General features: G+C 25.9%; 3 protein-coding genes across 9 annotated transcripts; 1 reads left to right on the plus strand and 2 right to left on the minus strand.

Moving 5' to 3' along the window:
• Positions 1 to 1,786: 1,786 nt before the first annotated feature.
• LOC126897879 (lipase 3-like) lies at positions 1,787 to 6,529 on the plus strand. Its single transcript, XM_050671824.1, has 8 exons — positions 1,787 to 2,076; positions 2,642 to 2,828; positions 2,897 to 3,011; positions 3,518 to 3,761; positions 4,125 to 4,289; positions 4,671 to 4,755; positions 4,818 to 4,960; positions 5,443 to 6,529. Exons 1-8 carry the CDS (start codon positions 1,975 to 1,977, stop codon positions 5,836 to 5,838), a joined length of 1,437 nt encoding a protein of 478 aa, XP_050527781.1. The 5' UTR covers positions 1,787 to 1,974; the 3' UTR covers positions 5,839 to 6,529.
• Positions 5,804 to 17,379, minus strand: LOC126897847 (pre-mRNA-splicing factor 38B). 7 transcript variants are annotated; one of them, XM_050671786.1, is made up of 11 exons: positions 16,901 to 17,248; positions 11,001 to 11,144; positions 10,738 to 10,862; positions 10,494 to 10,645; positions 10,321 to 10,381; positions 10,119 to 10,238; positions 9,630 to 9,712; positions 6,400 to 6,552; positions 6,279 to 6,317; positions 6,090 to 6,146; positions 5,804 to 5,984 (listed from the first exon to the last, which is right to left on the minus strand). In XM_050671786.1, the coding sequence occupies exons 2-11, from the start codon at positions 11,053 to 11,055 to the stop codon at positions 5,966 to 5,968; spliced, it is 864 nt and encodes a 287-aa protein (XP_050527743.1). In that variant the 5' UTR covers positions 11,056 to 11,144; positions 16,901 to 17,248; the 3' UTR covers positions 5,804 to 5,965. The 7 variants fall into 7 exon arrangements, 5 of the variants coding, with proteins under 5 accessions (XP_050527743.1, XP_050527753.1, XP_050527735.1 ...); XM_050671796.1 differs by having other exon boundaries at positions 10,707 to 10,862; positions 16,901 to 17,247; XM_050671778.1 differs by lacking the exon at positions 16,901 to 17,248 and adding an exon at positions 11,484 to 11,704.
• LOC126895472 (zinc finger MYM-type protein 5-like) lies at positions 14,824 to 15,694 on the minus strand. The gene is made up of 2 exons (XM_050667367.1): positions 14,915 to 15,694; positions 14,824 to 14,835 (listed from the first exon to the last, which is right to left on the minus strand). Exons 1-2 carry the CDS (start codon positions 15,692 to 15,694, stop codon positions 14,824 to 14,826), a joined length of 792 nt encoding a protein of 263 aa, XP_050523324.1.
• Positions 17,380 to 20,474: the final 3,095 nt, after the last annotated feature.

The raw sequence follows: 20,474 nt of genomic DNA on the forward strand, positions 1-20,474 counted from the left end.
CCTATTATTGTGTGTTTTATGGCATATTACTAAATTATATGTGTATAGGACAAATTTTTAAAAATGTAAAAACACTATAATATAGTCTTATAAATCTAGTAAATAAACTATAATGATTATATGAAGAGTAATTATAATAACTTAACGCATCCTTAAGAAGACCATCTGGTTAAAATTATCTGCCTATACAAAAAAATGTGTAACAAGAAAAATATCAAAAATAGGCCATACTGTAACATAAATACCGACATGTATCTAATATTAGTGTTTTTCATACATTAATAGTAACAATGAAGTATGTGTGTATTATAATTATAATTACCATACTTAATTTAATATCCTTAGTTATGATTTATAATTTTAAGCTTAACGTAAATTACTATATTTTCAAATGTTTAAATTCTAATTTGGTTTATGACACAAATAAAATTTAACCTTCAAATTTTTATTTGTTTCTTGTGATCTACTTAAATTTGTATTAAGTATATACGAAAAGTTAACTAATCTAAAATTATTGATATCATCCAAAATTTCAGATAATTATATATATATAAAGAAACTAAAATCGAAATATAAGTTATGAATAGTTATTTAAAAAATATTTACAAAAATGTTGTGTTATTAAAGTGAAAACGGAGTTGTACTTAAAACTTCTATCAAAGGGTTGAAGTGACTTAGCTGTATCTACTGCGATCACCATAATTATGACCATCTTTTTAATCATTGCTTATCTAAAAATTGTGAAAAACAAAAAAAAGATATTTAATTGTACAAATACATTCACACGGGTCTAATGAATTATTCATGACTCTACACTGATTATGGTTTAGATATGTCTTTAAATTTTGATAACGGATAAACGATTGACGGTTAATCGAAGTTCCACTATATATGTAGGAGATATTTTACTTAGTAAAAAAAATATCATATATTCTGAAATTTACTAAAATAATAATAATGTACATTAATTGTTTTTAAAAATTGTTTTCATAGTTATTATTATAGATACATGTACACATATACATTCAAACAAAAACCATTGATGGTGATTCAGACTGATGTCTATAAGTCATTTATTTTGTTATCATCATTCATTCATTTATCGTTTTAATTTAAATATTATTATAACAATAAGTTATAGTAAAAACCTAATATTTGATCATTTTAAAAGTATTATTTTATAAAATATCGCATATACAGAGCGAGCCACGAAAATATCACAAATCCATTATACCACTTTTTATAGATTAAAATACTTTTAACTTATTAAGAACTAATGCTTAAGTTATATTGGTGCTTTAAAACTTTTGTAAGAAAATGTTTATTTTAAAATTAAAAAATAATAATAATAAATTGTATGATATTTTTTATTTATTTATTTTATTATATAAAAAAATATTACAACCTATTGATAAATAAAATAACAAGTAATAATGATAATCACATATTTAATTAAAATGACATGAACATAATGATGAGTAAACCGTCCAGTAACAGAACCTCACAGTTATTTTTAATAGAGGCAAATAATAAAAAAAAAAAGCTTTTGATGCAGTCCCAAAATTCAAAAATTGGTTTGAAAAAATTACAGAAAAATTATTATTGTACAAAAGTTTTGAAATAATTTTTAATATATAATAAAATCAATGGATTTGTTATATTTTTGTAACTCATCCTATATAGTACATTATTAGGTCATAAGATTATCATTAAATTAAATTAAAATATATGAATCATATAAATTAAAACAAAATATGTTTAAATATTATGTGATGTATTTGTACATATCAGCTAATGTACATGGTTCAACTCATATTATAGTTACACAATGGTCTGGGTCATTTGTCTGTAATAGTTATAATTACTGTGTATAAATATGATCTACTTTGACAGTTACCTACAGTTATCGAACGTCATGTTATAACAGAAAAGTATTCTCAATTATAATAGTAAACAAATACAAGTGTGATAGAAATGACTTTATTTCCAAAATTTATTTATTATTTTTCAATTTCTTTCTTGAACACTTTAGAATTATATAAATGCACTTATATTCCAGATGCTTCATTGAGCGTGGTAAGTATGTAATAACATTTTTGGCAAATTTTTTAATTGTGTACCTTTATAAAATTAAAAATAATTTTTTTTTATATTAAACTTGTTTAATTTTTCATAATAATTTTGAGGTAGTCGTATTCTCATTTTTTTTTTATTCTCCATAATTATTCTGCAGAAAATAAAAATTGAAATGTTCAGTAATTTACTATTTAACTGAGTTAGAAAATATCCTCCCGATATTTAAAAAGAAATTAGTTAGATATCTATTTTGATAAAATGCGTTTTTAATGTAATTTAAGAACTGACCAACATTTATAAAGAAGCTGTTGCTCCTAGCACTCTTTGGATCACTGTTGGAAAACGTGCATGGATGCAATCTGAGGGTCGAGACTTAAAAATTCTGTCAAAGCCCTCCATAAATTATGATAATTACATGTATTTTGTTATAGAAATATTTTTAAGGAAAGGAAAAATTAAGTTAGACCTCCCAAACATTTATGCCTAACGCGTACCTATTATGCTTAACATGTTATACCCTAATACTTTTGCCATACAAATATATATGTATATATTCATTATTTAGCCAAAAATTATTAAACGCCATGGTTATGCATCTGAAGCCCATATTATTAATACAGAAGATGGTTATTTATTAGAAGTCCATAGGATACCCAACAATAACAATATTAGGAAGTATCCAATATACTTACAACATGGGGTATTAGCCAGTTCTGCCGATTGGGTGATTAGTGGACCAAAAAATTCTCTGGGTTGGTAAAAATTAGAAAATATCTAATATTTCATTTTATTTATTAATTTTTTAATTGAATTTTTATAGCTTATCAACTTTCTGATCAAGGTTTTGATGTGTGGCTAGGAAATTCTAGAGGAAACACATATTCTCGTTCTCACGTTAGTATTGATCCAGAAAATGAAAAATTCTGGAACTATAGGTAAAACAAATAAATCTATTAGGATTTATAAAATAACTATGGCAGTATAAATAATCAATAAGATCTCAATTGTTACTCCTCATAATTGTATTCAATTTTAAGGAGATAATAAAAGTAAAGATAAAATTATAGTTGCCAATAGCTTGTCGTATAATTTAGAAACGAGTGATAGATGTAAGTATGGTAGGTACGTGTAATAAGGCCTAGTTAGTCCGTATACAAACTAGACCTTATTACCCGCACTTCCCTTATTTATTACAATAACCAGAGATACCTTAAGTGGGATTGCAAGGAAAACCCCCGGAAATATTTTATTGTTTTAGCCTATCATTTTTCAAAATTTGAGAATGATAAAAAAATTTTTTTTAAAGTTATTCAGTCGATAAAAAAATGTTAACCCTTCTACATATCAAAATGTGCAACAAATAAGACAGTCAAATAAGATAATATATTAATATTTTTTATGATAGCCTATTTTTCGTTAAACTAATTTTATTAGTTTTTAGTTTTCATGAAATTGGTTATTATGATTTACCAGCAACAATTGATTATATACTGAACTATACAAATCAAAGTCAGTTAATCTACATAGGACACTCAATGGGCACTTGTGTATTTTTTGTTATGTGTTCTACTCTACCAGAATACAATGACAAAATAAGAATGCAAGTCAGTTTAGCACCAATAGCTTATGTCAAAAACATGAAATCGATGTTATTTTCTTTAGTGCCTTATGCGGATCAGATAAATGTAAATATAAAATTGAGTTGTTTTTCTCTTTTTATAATTTTAACACTAGCATAATTTTGGGAAAGATGAATATTAAATGATCCTTCAACCCTCCAAACTAAAGGGGATTTAGCCTCAACAGTTAAATAATAAGCTCCCAAAATTTTTAAATATTTTATATTAAAATATTTTTAGTGCGAGTGAAAAATTAATATAGTACCCTCAAATTTGTATTCTAGTTGCACTTATGAATCAAAGAAAAAATAATTATATTTTGAAAATAACATTTTTTTTTTTTTTGAAATTCCTGGAAAGTTCCAATTTGTTATTACGCCTTTGTTATTTAGTTCTTTGAGAGTAAGCTAATTTACTAATCATATTCAGAAAGTGGCAAGTTGGATTTCTAATGGAGCATTCTTACCACAAAATACTGTCAGTAAGTTGGTCAATAAGTATTTATGTGGAGAAAATGCAGCTACAGAAGCAATGTTATGTAAAAAATATCTTGTATATAAATTATTTGGAGATGATCCAGTACAATTTAATGCTGTAAGTGTTTTTTTTTTTTTTAAGTGTATTTAGGTTGGCATTATAAACGTAGAATGGAGGTTAAAAGGGGCTACACAGAAATTTAGCAAAATTATTATTTGCATTGTTCTATAATAATTGTTTTTTTAAAGGGAGAAAAATTAAAGGTGAACTTACGCTAACGGCATATAGGGCGTTTCGGGTCCATAACATAAAAATTATAGTTAATAAGTATAATTTGTACAAAATATTACACTTTTTATTTAAGTTAATATAGTTTTATATAAATCCTATACTATTAGATTTCTAAGATTAGCGAAAGTGTATTGGTTTTTATATTACTTAATGTTTAAAATTGCTTAACACGTTTTTGTATATATTATGTACAACTATTGTTTTTAGTCTCTCTTGCCAGTCATATTAGCTCATAATCCAGCTGGTTCATCAGCAAAAACATTAATGCATTTTGCACAAGAAATAATTTCTGGTATCTATAAAATTGTATAAATTCAATCTTAAAGACGTAATTCATAATTAAAATTTGTACAGGAAACTTTCAACAATACGATTACGGAATTGAAAATAATATTATAATTTACAATTGTACACATCCACCAATTTACAATTTAAGCAATGTTATAGCCCCGACATACTTTTATTACTCAAAAAATGATTACCTTTCAGATCCTAAGGTAAGTAAAGTTCATTAGCTTAATAATTTAATAAAAAGTAATTAATGAAAGTGTAATTACTAATTTAACTATTCGGCACTTTATCTTCATCGATAAACTATTAAATAAAAAAAAGCTTTTGGAATAATCTATAAATATTTTATTGTAAAACGATTTAAGTAATTAAATCTACTTCAGTTTTACCTCATATATTACTATTACGATGATATTCAATTTTAAACTAAATTAAAAAAATAGATCTCCAATAGGTACTATTTATCAATAACCAAACTTCTGTTAATTTTTGTAATAAGAAATATATCAATTAAAAAAGTTATGATGAACATTGTGTAAATTTAAACAGGTTAAACTAGTTACCTATGTTAATAAACAAAATTTATAAAATAACTTAAGCCAGCATATCTCATAGTTTCTTTCAGTACTTCTATTCATAATCATGATGAATTGGCAACAAAACTGTTATATTAATTTTTTTTTAATAGGATGTTATGGAATTATACACTCGCCTGCCACATCGATTGGGAATTCATTTAATTAATTATGAAAAGTTTAATCATATTGATTTTATGTACAGCCGTAATGTCAATGGTTTACTAAATAAATACGTAATTGACTCAATAATTCAAGCTGATAAACCTTATTGGATTCCTCTTTATGATAAGGACACTATTTACAACATTACAGATCAATATTTTAAATGCAAAAATAAAGATCATTTTAAAGTAGAACAAAGACAAAAGGATGAAAGTATATGGGAAAAAATAACAAGCTTTTTAAAACAAAAATCACAGTTCCATCCAATAATTAAAACTAAAATTGATGAACAAAAACAAAATACTAATCATTATAGTTCATGGAAACAAAGTTTTAATGAATGACGAAGTATGCATTTATATTTGTCTAAAATTTATATTTTTTAAAAAAATTATTTTTGAAGTATATACAACTTATAATTAAAGTTTTACATTGTAAACAATGTAAATTTGTCAATTTTAATTCTTAGAGTTAGTATCTTGATCTCGACCTGTAAATATATATGTTTAAGAATAAGTAAAATTATGTAAAATATATGTTATTATATTACAATATTATACTAAAATATTTTTAATTGCAACAGTTAAATACATACCTATATCCATCTCGATCACGTTTACTACTACTACCACGTTTTGGACTTCTAGAATAGCTAAAAAATAGCATAATTAAATTATTCAACTGTTTTATTTTAAGTTAATTTTATAAAAATATATATATTATTTATTATGTTTGATATAAATTAATATTTTTGCAATAATTAATAATGTTAATAAAAATTTACCTCCTTCTGTAGCTGTCTTTACGACTCGAATATGGTGACCTACAAATTAATTTTGTTTAGAACAAAGTCTAATGATAATTTAAATGACATTAATAATTAATATTTAATAAATGAAATATACCGTTCTCTTGAACTCTTATAACTTGATTTACGTTCATAGTCTTTATCACGACTCTCTCTATGGGATCTATCTTTACGATCATTACGGTCACCTCTTTCTCTTGATCTTACTGTATCAGGGTAATCTCTATTTCTATAGTCATCCATGCCACGGCTAGAAAATATTTATTTATTATTAAACTTATTTTTAATAATGTTACACATGTTTTAACAATTATAAATTAACACCAACAACTTTTTCTTTTTATTATAAGTTTGCCATTTTCTTTATTATTTGTGATTCACTAATTAAATAGTTTGCTCTTTTGAAATCTATGATTTTGATGGGCTCAAGTATAATTAAACTAATTTTATAAATTTACCTATTTAGACCCTTTACTCAAAGCATAACATTTTTAGTTAAAAATTAGTAATTATAAAGAATGATCAATTTTGGATAAGATATTCATTTTCTCTGAAACATTTTAACTTTTGTAATAAGAATTATTTGGTTTAAATTATGTAATACATTATATAGCGTGTTAAATAATTAAGGAAACGGGTTTCAATTGCTTTCATTTTTTTAAATAATAATTTACCCATTTCTTTACTTACTAAATACCCTATATATTATAAGTACCTACTACTGAAAAGTGGACAGTCAACTGACCGAGTATTTAGAAGGTAATGCTCAATAGTTTATTTTTCATCCCTTCAAAGATAAAAAACTTAATCTTAGTTTTATTAAATTATTCTTTTTTTTCCACTTGATAATAAGATAGAGAAAAAATTACAAACAATTCTGTTCTTATAATTTTTTTTTTATTCAATTAACCATTAGTTTTAATATTGCTTAAAAATTTTAGTTTAAAATAAAAATTGATCATTAATTTGGTTTATAAATGCCATAGGCAGCAATAATCTATTTTAATAGACCATTAATTATTTTTCAAGATAGTTACCAATAAAAATTTTCTATGATAATGACCGACAATATGATAGTAAACTTGTGGTGAATATAAGTATATACGATTATTAATGATAATATTTCTGTAAGTTAGATGATATATTTGACAATTAATACTAATTTATGTGATAAAATGAAAAAATAAAGACTACTATTATTTTAAATAATAAAATATCATTAGCAAATTGATCTCATATTACAAACCTTTGTCATTCTGTAACAGATGATCAGATTGATAGAATAAAAAAAAACTAAAAGAAATAAAACTCTGTAATTTTTTTCTCTATTTATTTCTAAAATTTATTGAGAAAAATTCCTATTTAAGAAAATTGAAATGAAGGTTTTTATTTTTTATCCCTTTAAGGAAAAAATTATTTGAGTACATATTATGTAGTTTTTAAAATTAAAAATTGTCAATAGTTTTTGAAAGTAGAGTGTCTAACACAAAATTGATTATTCTGTATATTTTTTATGTATTATATATTTAAAAAAAAAATAGAATTCTCCAATTGTCAAGTTAAGTGGTTTTTTGTAATGGAAATAACAAGATGCAAAAAACTAAATTAAAATATATTATAGCCTACTTTTATTAAAATAATTAAGTTGCTAGTACTAATAAATAAAATAACTACATTTATTTAAATTTTGATAACCTCATCAAAAGAAGAAATTATTTTTTTCATTTTCTTCCATAATGGTGTACTTTTACCTTGCTAAACAAATTAAATCAAGTAAAACATAAATATATAACTACATCCAGCTAGATGAATATTTAGTTTTGTTTATTTTAGAACAAAAGTTACCAACAAAAAAGTTGTAACTTACCAAAAATAAAATTTCACCCAAAAACAAAATACTTCACTAATTAACATATATCAAGATTTAGCTATTGTAAAAGTTGCGGTGTAGTTCCTCTTTCCTCGGATGCTAAGAAAAATACATTGTTAAGCAGGGTACGATTTTAATTTTTCCCTAGGGACTCAAGTAAAATTAATTTTACAAGCCAAAAAAAAAAAAAAATGTTACTCCGAAAAATGTTTAAATCCAATTCTTAAATTCTTGGTACATATACCTCTTAGTTGAAGAATTAGCTTCCCACAAATCAATTTTTAAAATATGTATTAAAATACTTTTTATGGTAAAGTAAATTAGTAAGTATTCCTAATATTTCATTATAGTTACAATGATTATGGATACTGGTATCATGTAAATATAATATAAAAATAAATAAATCAGACGCCATTGTTTTTTATGACTTTTTTGTTTCCGTCAAATACCACCACGATGTCATTGTATTATGAAATTTTCAAGTACTTGCTTTTTGGTTCCATTTGATCAAAATACAAAACAATAATTATTTTATGAAGTTAATGAATCAACAAATAAATAAATAAATATTAACAAAAATTAAGTAATATTAATAATACAAAAATCTAAAAACCACAAAAATATTCTGATCAAAAACCATAATTACATATTTAGATAACCAAATAATTATCATCAGCGTTAAACAAATAATGGCACCTCTTCTGAAAAATACACTCTATACTGAGTGTATGTCATAGTGTTTATAATAAACCATTTGATTATTCTCAAAAGAAATATTAGGAAAAAAATGTTGATTTCTTTAGTTACATGTATTTCTTGAATACTTTTTAGAATCAATTTAGTTGATAACAACTTTTAGGCCAGTATTTCACAAGTTATAAACAATTTGTGCTGTTATTTTCATCACTAGTCATTTTTTGGCCATCATCATTGTCTCGCTTATGTATAAAAATGAGAATAACTTCCAAAGTACTGGTCCAAAAGTTGTTATCAACCAGTCATTTTTTTAATTAGATTATTTTCTGTTTTATAAGCCAATTAAATATACATTTCGTCATTTAAAAAAATAAAATTGACACCCCTTTAATTTATAAAGAATGATTTTAAAAAGTCTTGATTAGTTGATAAAAAAAAAAAACCATTTTTTTTTATTCAATATTGTATTTATTTTGAGAGTAATTAGTGGTTTATGATAAACCAATCACGCTATATATATTCCTTGTAATATTATCATCCATTTGATTTTGACAAATTTTTGTAAGTTTATGCAAGTTTTAATAACAAATTTTGCAATCTATATACCCAATTATTTTAATTATTTTTATTTTATTTGCAGTTTGAGCTTTATAGTTTTAATATTAAGTTATATGTCAATAAATGTTTAGCTACTGAAGATTAATTATTATTTTTTTTAATTATTAAACTCTTTAAAATGTTTATAAATAGTTGGCTTTTACCTATAATTTCTATCAGAATTTCTTCGGGGTACTTCATCTGCAATTTTAGGGTATCTCTCATTCATTTTTTTTTCCATTTGTTGCTAAAATTTAATAAAACTTATATAAAAAAAAAAAATTATGCTATAATGACAAAATTAAAAGCATGAAAATACCTAAATAATAAGTCATTGTTTTTTAAATATCTAAATTCTTTAGTTTTAATCATTTTAAGGAGAAGGGTAATAAATATTACCCTATACAATAAAATATTTTATAAAAAAATTGTATGGCAAATTTTTAAATTCCCAATAATATTAAACAAGAACTCAATATATAATAGAAAAAAAAAATTATATGAATTAATATTTAGTTAAGATTTAAAATTTAATATTATAATATTCAACAATCAAATTAAAAAGATTAATTAATTAATTCATTTGTTTTTAATTTACAGAGTGGGACTTATTAAATTATTTCTGTTGAAATTTTTTTTTCCGACATACCTACCTGGATAGGCACAGGTATTCTTGGAAATAATGTTGAATACCATTCTAGTTTGAACAAAAAGCTTTTTAACATATTCCCTATAGTCATTGTTTGACCACCGCCAGCTCTTACATCTATTTCCTAAAGTAAAAATAAAATGATGAAACTTATTATTAAATAATAAATTTCTATTTAAAGCTACATAAATATAATAAATAAATACTTCTTCATCATCTAAAAATGATTCATACCAGTCCCACAGATCGCCAGGAGGTTGAGTGTACCTAAATAATTAAAACCATAAAGTAAAAAGATTAAAAAATAATGGTTTAAATATTTAAAATGATTATTTTAGTAAATTAAACATCTTATTTTGGATTAAATAATATAAATTACCTTATATACATAAAACCTAAACCACGAATATAAGGTGAATCACAATGAGTAATTAAACCAGTTACTTGCTTGCGAGTCAACTTTAAAGTATAAAGTTTATAAAGTAGACAAAATGCTGTTGATACTATTCCTCCAGCTCCAACACCTCGCACCTACAATCAAAAATATTTTTTATGTTTACTCTTACAAAATAAATAAAGATAAATTCAATACATCACTAGAACAAAAATGAATTGATACTAACACCGCCACACATTCCTGTTTGTCCTGCAGTTTTTCGACTTCCTTTCTCCCATGGCTCAAGGTGCTGAACTTTATAATAAATTTCATCTATAACTTCATGATAGGTTTTAAGTTCATACAAATTAACTAAAAAATATATAACAGAAGATGATTATTAAACATTTATTTTATTTTAATATATAAAAGATCATAACCAGACATATCAGATTAATAGGTTCCTTATGTTTTATAAATCAGTTAAACATTAAGATTTAAGATGATTACCTTTAAAATAATGAGAAGATTGTATATTAGTTAATATCAGTGAATTTAAATTCATAGTACGTTCCGAACCCCATACAGGTAATGTATTGTTCTTTCTCGTCAAAATACTCCCTTTAGCTTTTGGTTGATAATCATTGTCATACCCTAAAAATAAAAATAACATTAATAAATAATATATAGATTAAAACATTTGTATTATATACTAATATTCAATTTGTGGATAAATTAAAATATCAAGGTAAGAATTCTTAAGTGATAAATATTTAACATTTAATAATACATGTTCCAAGTTTTTTGACATTTTTTTTTAAGTAAGATTTATTATTCTATAACAAGAAACAGCATAATACAATCTTAAGAATAATCATCCAACATTTTACATATTATTTTATTTTAAAGTATCTATGTTATTACATCAAAAATTAGTTTTATCTATTATTATGGTTACAAATAATTATATTAATCTTATAATGAAAAAATTACCTTCAGTCTCATAATTATCTTCCATTATGATATTTTTAATGAAAGTTATGATTTAATTTAACAATTAATGAGTTATTTGATAAATTAACAAATTAACTTAAGTGTATTTCAACACAAATTAAATTTTTTAATACACAAGGACTACATTGATAAATCGTTGATAATAAAGAATGATTACACAAAATAACAAACTAACTCTACTTAATTAATCAGTTTACAAATCTAAACTGATTTGATTTTTTTTTTATATTTGACATAAGTTCTAATTAACGGATAATTATAAATTTTATATAGAAATCATAAATTCTTATTTAAATTAAGAGTTTAATAGAAAAAAATTAATTTAGTTATAAAATTAATAACTCAAACTACGCTAATGCACATGCGCAAGCGCTTAAATAATAAAGCTATCAGTGTTGACAATGGTAGGACAAGAGTTGTGTTTATTTGTTTTCAAATGTAATAACATGTCATGTTATAATATTTTGTTTTACAAAAGAAAACTCAAATTTTTTATTAATATTGTTTCTAAGACTATGCGCGTGTATATGTGAATAACATTTAATATTTTCGTTGCCCGTTGTCCATTATAGTTTATGTTGATTATTGGTTTAATAAATATTTACTCCATGTTGTAATGTATAAACCCTACTAAATGATTTTTCAAATCGCAGGGAAATTTTTTGCCGTTCTCAAGTCGGATTTTGTTATTTTAAAATTTCTGAGAGTCGTTATTTGAACTAATTTTAAACAAACCCTCCCGCCGATTTTTGTTGACATCGTGAGAGCTTTGCAGATTGGAAATTATACCAACATATAACTTTACATTTTAAAATTAACGATTCTATAAGTCTTATCTATTCAGAAATATGGACGGTGAAATTTTAAAAAGACTTAAGATAGAGGTTACAGTTCTTAACATTTCTGCAACAGAAGGTAAAGATAAAAGAAAAACATTTTATCTGACATTAACAAACCTAAAAACAAGGGAACTTTATTTTAAACAAATGTTAGGGATATGTTACAAAAATAGTAATATGTTAAGCCTTAAGGAAACAGATTTCTTTATCTGTCGAAACAAACACGGAGTACAAAACTTTTCTTACAAAAAATTTCTAAAAGGAAACTGACACAAAATATATTAATCTATCTTTTTCCTTACATTCATTTAGTATTGTAATTAACCAAAGTTAATTTTCCAAAAATATGAGGGCATATTTTTTTTTGTAACATAGGGGAGTGTAGTAAATAGCTGAGGAAGTATTGAATAACGTCGATTTTAGTATTATATAAAATGTACAACAGTAATAAGCAATTTTTGAATTCTTAAGCAATATAATAATGTCATGTAAAAGGGAAATGCAGGGTAACCAAATTAATAATGGTGGGAAAAAGAATATAAAAGGCAAACATGAAAAGTATAAAGAACCTGGACATTTTGACGAAGAAACGTCGAGTTACGGGTCAGGATGTTAGATATGAATAACTTTGTATTTTGTACGATTTAATTTATTTTGTGTTACATTTTTATATTAAACTTTGATTTTGTGTTTATTATGTTTCTTAAATTAAAAAACTATTTAAAAACCCAGTGGCGGAACTACGTTTACTGAGGCCCGTGAATACAATTTTTCGGAGGCCCTATTATATCTGTAACCAAATTCAGCTGACATAGGGATTTTAGTTTATACACATTTAAAAATGTGTATATAATTATGTAATTAAATTATGTATACTGTATAGTTTATTAAGAACTTATTGAATTATAAATTGAATTAAAAAATTACAAATATGAATATACTTATACTTGAAAACTTTTTTTTCTGCTACGATCTTGAGAAAATAACTTAACTAATGACGACAAATTCAATTTTTTAGCCCGTTCATTTTCAATTGAAATCATTGCAAGGCCACTGAGCCGTGTTTGGCACATGGTGCTCCTGAGATAATTCTTTATTAATTTAAGTTTTGAGAATGTCCTCTCTGCGCTTGCCACAGTAACCGGTAATGTAAGGAACAAATAAAATGCTGTTAACAAATCTGGGAAACTAGTAATTAAATTATTATTATCAATTATTAGTAATTTAGTCATATCAAAAACGCTGCGACAAGATTTAAGCTCAGAAGCAAACAGAAATTTAAATGATTCGATTTGTGTTGTAAGTTCTGCTGGATTAAAGTCCTCAAATGCCTCTGCCAACTTTTTTGCACTCTTACCGATCTCTTCATCAGATATTACAGTTGGTCGTAAAATACAACTAAATAAATCATTTATTTCACTAAGGCCTACAAATCTTGTTTTCAATTGTGTAACAACAGTATCAATACATCGATATAAAACTTGAGTTTTAAAATAATGGTTTCCTTCTGAAAGACGTTTATCTTGACATAGCTCACCATAAAATTTTTTTACTTTTCTCGTTCGTATGCAAGAAAACTCGGGCGTTACATTCCATTGTAATGCTTTAGAATTAGCTTCTTCTATTAAAATGTTAAAGTTATCGCGAATTTTCCCCATATTTTCCAATGTGCTTTTTATCAAATCAACAGCTTTGCCAATATCAGCTCCAGGCGATTGAAGTATTTTAGATGCTAAATTAATTTTTGACAATATTTTATACATCAATAGAATTAAAATAATTGTTTCATAACTTTCGAAATATTTTTTGAGTGTGGAGGCATTGTTTTGTTCATCCTTATTACGCCCGGTCAACGTAATGTTGTTTAAAACTTTCATAACATCTGGGTACATATGGTTGAGTGATATCAAACAATCAGTTCTAGACGACCATCGTGTTGGGCACAGCCTTTTGAGTGATCTAGAAATTTCACAGCTTTCTTTTTTCAATTTTGCCCATCGAAGTATACTGTTTCCGAAAAAAGTATATAGAGTTTCTAACATCTCAAAAAATTGTCTGATTTCCGTAATATCTTTCACAGAATCGTTTATCACCAAATTTAAATTATGCGATGCACAATGAACATATTTTGCTTTTTTCTGTCGTTTCCGAAGTCGAGCCTGCAAGCCATTATGTTTACCACTCATACTTGCTGCTCCGTCTAATCCAATTCCTCTAAATTTACCAATATCAAGACCATTATCTGTAAATGTTTTAACTGTTTGTTCTTCTATTGCTTCACCTGTACTTCCTTCTGCTTCAGAAAAACCTATGAAATCTTCTTTTATTTCAATACTTTTAGGAATTCCAAGTTCATTTTTTTCTATATGTACATACCGATATATCGTAGAAACTTGGTCAACCTTGCTTATATCTTGTGTTGAATCTAGAATTAAGGAAAAAAAATGGCCCGGAGGTAACATCAGATATTATATTTTTCTTTATTTCACTTTCTATTAATGCAATTATTTGATTTTGAATTTGGTGGCTAAGATATTTTATGCTTCCCTTTGGCTTCTCTAGAAGTGTTGCCAATATTGGATCATATTTGGCTAGAAGTCTTATTAAAGCCATAAAATTTCCATTATTTTTGAAGTTAGCATCTTCTCTATGGCCTCTGAAAGACAAATTTTGGCCACCTAATGTGATCGATATATCTATTATACGTGTCAAAACTGCGGTCCAATATTCAGATTCAGAAGCGTCTTGCTTTTTTATTTGACAGTCTATACTTAAATTTTTATGATACATATTATAAGCTTTACATGACACAAGATGAAATGTAGAACTTTCATGACGGTTCATAGCAATCGTTATGTGATCCCAGTCATCAAATCCGTCAATCCATGACGTTTGTTTATTTTTTAATCTATTCCCGAACAGAGTACATGGCTGGCAATATGCAACTTGACGAATAATCGAATAACTCAACCATAGTCTAATTGTCTTTCCACCAGACATTGATGACCCAGAATAATAATATTTCTCATTGAACGATAAATTAGATACACGATTATCTGAATATCTATAGAATGGTCCTTTAGGTTGGCATGGTCCATATTCAACAATAAATTTTTTTGCTGCGTCAGGCAACTGATTTAGATGGCTAAAATGACCAATATCAGTAGGGTTTGGTAACATCAGAAGCTTAGTAAAAAAATTTAAATCTGATATATTGTTACTTGGGGACGAAGATGAAGAGCTGGATGGTATTTTACCTAAAAATTCGTTGGTCGATAAAGGTGAGAAACTAGATGATGTTTCATGTGCAATAGTGGTGACTGAAGAAGAAGGTAAGGGACTTGATGGCATATTTTGTGTTACATTGGCTGAAAAAGAGTTTGTAGAAAAAGATGGTTCAATTTCCGAATTTTTGATAAAGTACTTTGAAACAGACGGCAACAATTTAATCTTTTGCTCTTCTTCTGCTTTACGTTTTCGTTTACTCGCTCCACTCTCAAATCTTTTTTTATTCGGACCATTCATTATAAAACGAAATTCTCAAAGTCAAGTTGTGCACTAAAATTATAACACAAGAACAATACGTTTTCTTTCTATATTTTATATTATTATTAATATTATTTGTATAAGCAATTAGAATTTTAAATGAAATATCAGAATAAATTTAATATTGAAATTTCAAATATTATGTTGAAAATAATTAACCCGTCATTGGTAAACATGTGAGCGCGGCGCTCACACAAATAGCATTTTAAACGTCAGTCACATAAATGTTTGTTATTTTGCTTGATTCTCTTATTACCTTCAAATAAAAGCTTACCAATAATTACAAAAAAAAAAAGCCGCTATCTGTATTTCCTCAAGTTTTCAGTGTGCAAAGTTAACTGTACCGATAAAGTGAGCGTCGCTTTCACAGTTTATCAATTTCATATTTTTTGAATTGCTTACGTTTATTTTTTTTCAAAATAATGGCCAATAAAGTTTAATCTTTGTTGGAGAAGACTGTAGAACAGTTTTTAGAAGACTTATGTCAACCCAAGTGTTGACCCCGTCCAATTTTTTGAAAATGAATCGGGCAGTGACATTTCTGAACCTGCGCCTGGTACTCACAATACCAGTCGCATAAATAATAAAAATACTAGTATTTTACAAAAAATATTTTACCAATTGGTAGTGAGCAAAATGATACTTTTCTATGTATGATTCAATTTTTTGAGTTGATCGAGTAATTAATAATAAAGGAAAAAGTAACGTGTGAGCGCGGTGCTCACAGTTTAGCAATCGTGATCCGTAACATAAGTTTACCAACGACGGGTTAAAAAATTAAAAATTACATAGACAATAATAACATCAGTTCTTTAGATTAAATCTTAAGTCTACTTTATAATGTTTTATGATGTATTAGATTAAATTAAAAACAAATAACGATACTATTTTATACCTACTAATACTATGTTTAAACTTAAATAATTACATGTTATACCTTGTCGGTAAGTACGTAAAAAAATATATTCAGTCATTAGTTTTAATATCAGATTGTTTAATTTTAGTATTTACCTAAGTACTACAAATGACGTCTAAGACGTTGATTTTCTCTGTCGCCGAATAATAGGATCGTCTTAAAAATGATAATTTATAATCACCAAAGTTAACGTAGTTCCGCCACTGAACAAGTAAAATACATTTCGAGTAACGCATCGCCGCCTAACAGCGATAAGAAAATATATTTTTATAAATAATTCTCGTATTGACATCAGATAACGCATATACACAACACAAAACACGTTTAAAAATATACTATAGTCTATACCCTTATCGGTTCGTTTTCGTGGTGAATATTAGAATAATAATATTTCAATATCTCATGTTTTTGTTTACTTGAAATGTTACAAAATGCATTGCATCTAATATTTCTATGATTAATACAATGAACTAATTTTTTTATTAAATAAGATAAATAATTAAAAATTTCGCTATGAGGCCCCTTTAACAACGAGGCCCGCGGAAAATCCCGCCTTTACACATATGTAGTTCCGCCTCTGTAAAAACCTGCACTTAGCTTAAATATTTTATATTGACCGTGCTGTTAAAATTGTGTGTGTGTGTGCAACAAGAGTCGAGGTTGGACTGCTGGTCCTTTAGTTAATCTTAATAATTAGTGTGCGTGCTGGCAAGTTTTTGGACTTAACCGTCCTTTAGTAGGTATAGTGAAAAGGTAGTTGTGCTGGTGACTTACTAGAAGCCACCCTTCAGTCTGCTACTTTTGAGCTAAACCGTACTGACGGGTCTAAACTCTACCCCTTTAGTAGTTCACTAATTAGAGGGATTGAGGCTGACCAGTGTATCCAACGGGAGGACCCGAAAAGAGCTTAAACGACGAACTCGTCGACAAAAACATTAGTTAATTTGTGTACTACTTTTTGTGTCTACGTCTAAGAATAGAGGAATGAGGAATAATGGAATATTGTAGTGCCGATATTAAAGGTAAAGGATATATATAGAATGAGATTGTCAGTAACAAAAAAACTAATTCGGTTTTTTGCCTGAAATTCAATGATAGAGCCAGTTTTTTGTGTGAGACGACTAATAGAAAATTATAGGGAAAAGAAGAAAAAGCTGCGTATGGTATTTATAGATTTGAAGAAAGAATATAATAGAGTACCAAGAGAAGTTTTAAAGTAGGCATTAATGAGAAAATGAATCCCAAAAAGGTATACTATTATAATAAAAGACGTGTATGATTCGGAGTCACTAGAAAAGATAGGATAAGAAACGAATATATAAAAGGGAATATAGGTATAGCGTCAATCGTGGATAAAATAAGAGAAAATAGACTTAGATAGTTTGGTCATGTCATAAGGAGGTAGGAATCGAAAGCTGTAAGATCAATTATGGAAATGAATGATGAAGGATGAAAAAGTAGAGGAAGATCAAAAAAAAAAAGACGGAGGAATGTTATTGAATGCAATATAAGGACTGCTGATGTGTGCGTAGATGTGCTGACGTGGAGATCTTATCAAATGGAAGTTTAGGATAAGATAGGCTGACCCCAAGAAAGTGGTATAAAGACGAAGAAAATTAGTGAAAAAATTAATATAAAGAAATGACATTAAGTCAACAGAATAAAAACAATTTAAAACAAAAATTATCTAGAATTTCTTGAATATAGTTACCAATTCTATTTGGGGTGATGTAATAATGAGAATACAGGATTTTTCCATATCTTCTTCTTAAAAGAACGTTATAAATAAAATCATTTTGTTTATTTGAAAATTCCATATATTTTGTATAACATTTATATAAATCGAATCTTATATATTTTCAGTCCAGTCTTATTTAATAATTATTTTCTATTTTGCAGTTTGCAATAAATGCAAGAAAATAGTTATGTGATCCGTTATTGTAATGCTCAACCAAAAGGTGGGTAATCAGTAACAGTCTACACAGCAAAGCGATACTTTATACCTATGGAAAAATGCTGCATATTATAAATTTATAATATGCAAAATTTTTCTGTAGTTTTATTTGTTATTTTTATTATTCTATTCTTTTTTCTAATGTGTCTATAAAGTAATATTATTGGATAAACATAGATTGCATTTGTTTAGAACTTAAAATAAACCCTTAGTAATTTAATCAGCGAATGATAAAAATTCAAGTAGATATTATTTTACTTGTTAAAAATTAAAATAGTATTATTTATTGCAATATAATTAAGTGGTTCATGAATAACCACTTAATTCATTGAAAATTAAAAATTACATTGAAAATAAATAGGGTCAAGTGGGGTAAATGGAAATTGGGGCAAAAGGAAAAAAATATTATTTAAAATAAATTATTAGTGATTATAGAATTCGGTATCATTATAACCACAGTACACATAAGGTATAATAGTGTGCAATGATAAAAATATGGAAAATTTGAGGATATGTATAAATTGTTATCACTCGAAAAAGTGTTTATGATTATTTTAGATTATATTTTCTGCTCAACGGCTTTTGAGAAGGGCATCTTCATCAAAAATATAAGTAGAACAGTACAGTTTGAACTAAATTGTCATTTCATATTTACTTATTTACTATACGGCCCTAAAACTAGTTTAATATCATTTTTTTTATGGAATTATATATTTTTTGTAAAATACAAAATAAAAATCAATTGGGGTAAATGGAAATTTGGTTTTGGGGTAAATGGAAATATTAATAACAAATATAATTTGAAATATTACGATCTTTATCATTTTTTTTTCAACTTCAGAGTGCGTAATTATATCAAAAAAAACCCAGCACAGTGGAGTCGCGGCATAGTGGGGACGTTGCATAGTTGGGTCCAGTATAGATTTAATCTGACAGTGATTAAAATCACTATCATAAGAAACGCTTCGATGCAAATCAGTAGATAGTGTTTAATTCTATGAAATTGGTGGATAATTACAAAAGCTGCATGATCTGCTAGTTCCTTATTAATACCCTGATTAAGATAAAGTATGTCGAATGAAAAAGGGATTATTAAAAAATATTATTTCTCATAAAAAAATTGTGTTGATTCGTACACTTTTCAATGAGTTATAGCATTATAAAGTTAAAAATGTAACCAACCCAACCCAACATCAACTCCTATTTCCTTAATTATATCCAGATTAGTAATTATTTTAATTATATATTATATAATTTTTATAATTAATTATTTTCAAATTATTATTGATTTTTAATATGTTAAAAGTAATCATTTTGAACCTACTTCTTTTTGTTCTTTAAAGTGAAAGTTTTAATAAAAAAAAAATGAATTTATTACCATAACTTTTAACTCAACTTGCAAGTTTGAAATAGATATTATTAAATAGAAAAAAATGAAATTGGTAGAGTATTTCAAAAACAACAATAACACTTATTCCCTTAATTTTACCCCGATTTATAATTATAATATATGAATACATAATAATTACAGTAATTAAATTGAGTATGAAAGTGGTATTTAATAATTAATATTGTAATTTTTACGGAGATATTATAAAAATAAAAAGGAGTTGTATATTCATATAATGAAATTTATTTAACAAATTTAAAGGAATTTATGCAATACTTTTTAATAAAAAAATTTTGTTACTTATGAATAAATACACTAAACAAAA

The sequence above is a fragment of the Daktulosphaira vitifoliae genome, unplaced genomic scaffold (assembly GCF_025091365.1).
Source record: "Daktulosphaira vitifoliae isolate Bord-2020 unplaced genomic scaffold, ASM2509136v1 Scaffold_1, whole genome shotgun sequence".
Taxonomy (NCBI): Eukaryota; Metazoa; Arthropoda; class Insecta; order Hemiptera; family Phylloxeridae; genus Daktulosphaira; species Daktulosphaira vitifoliae.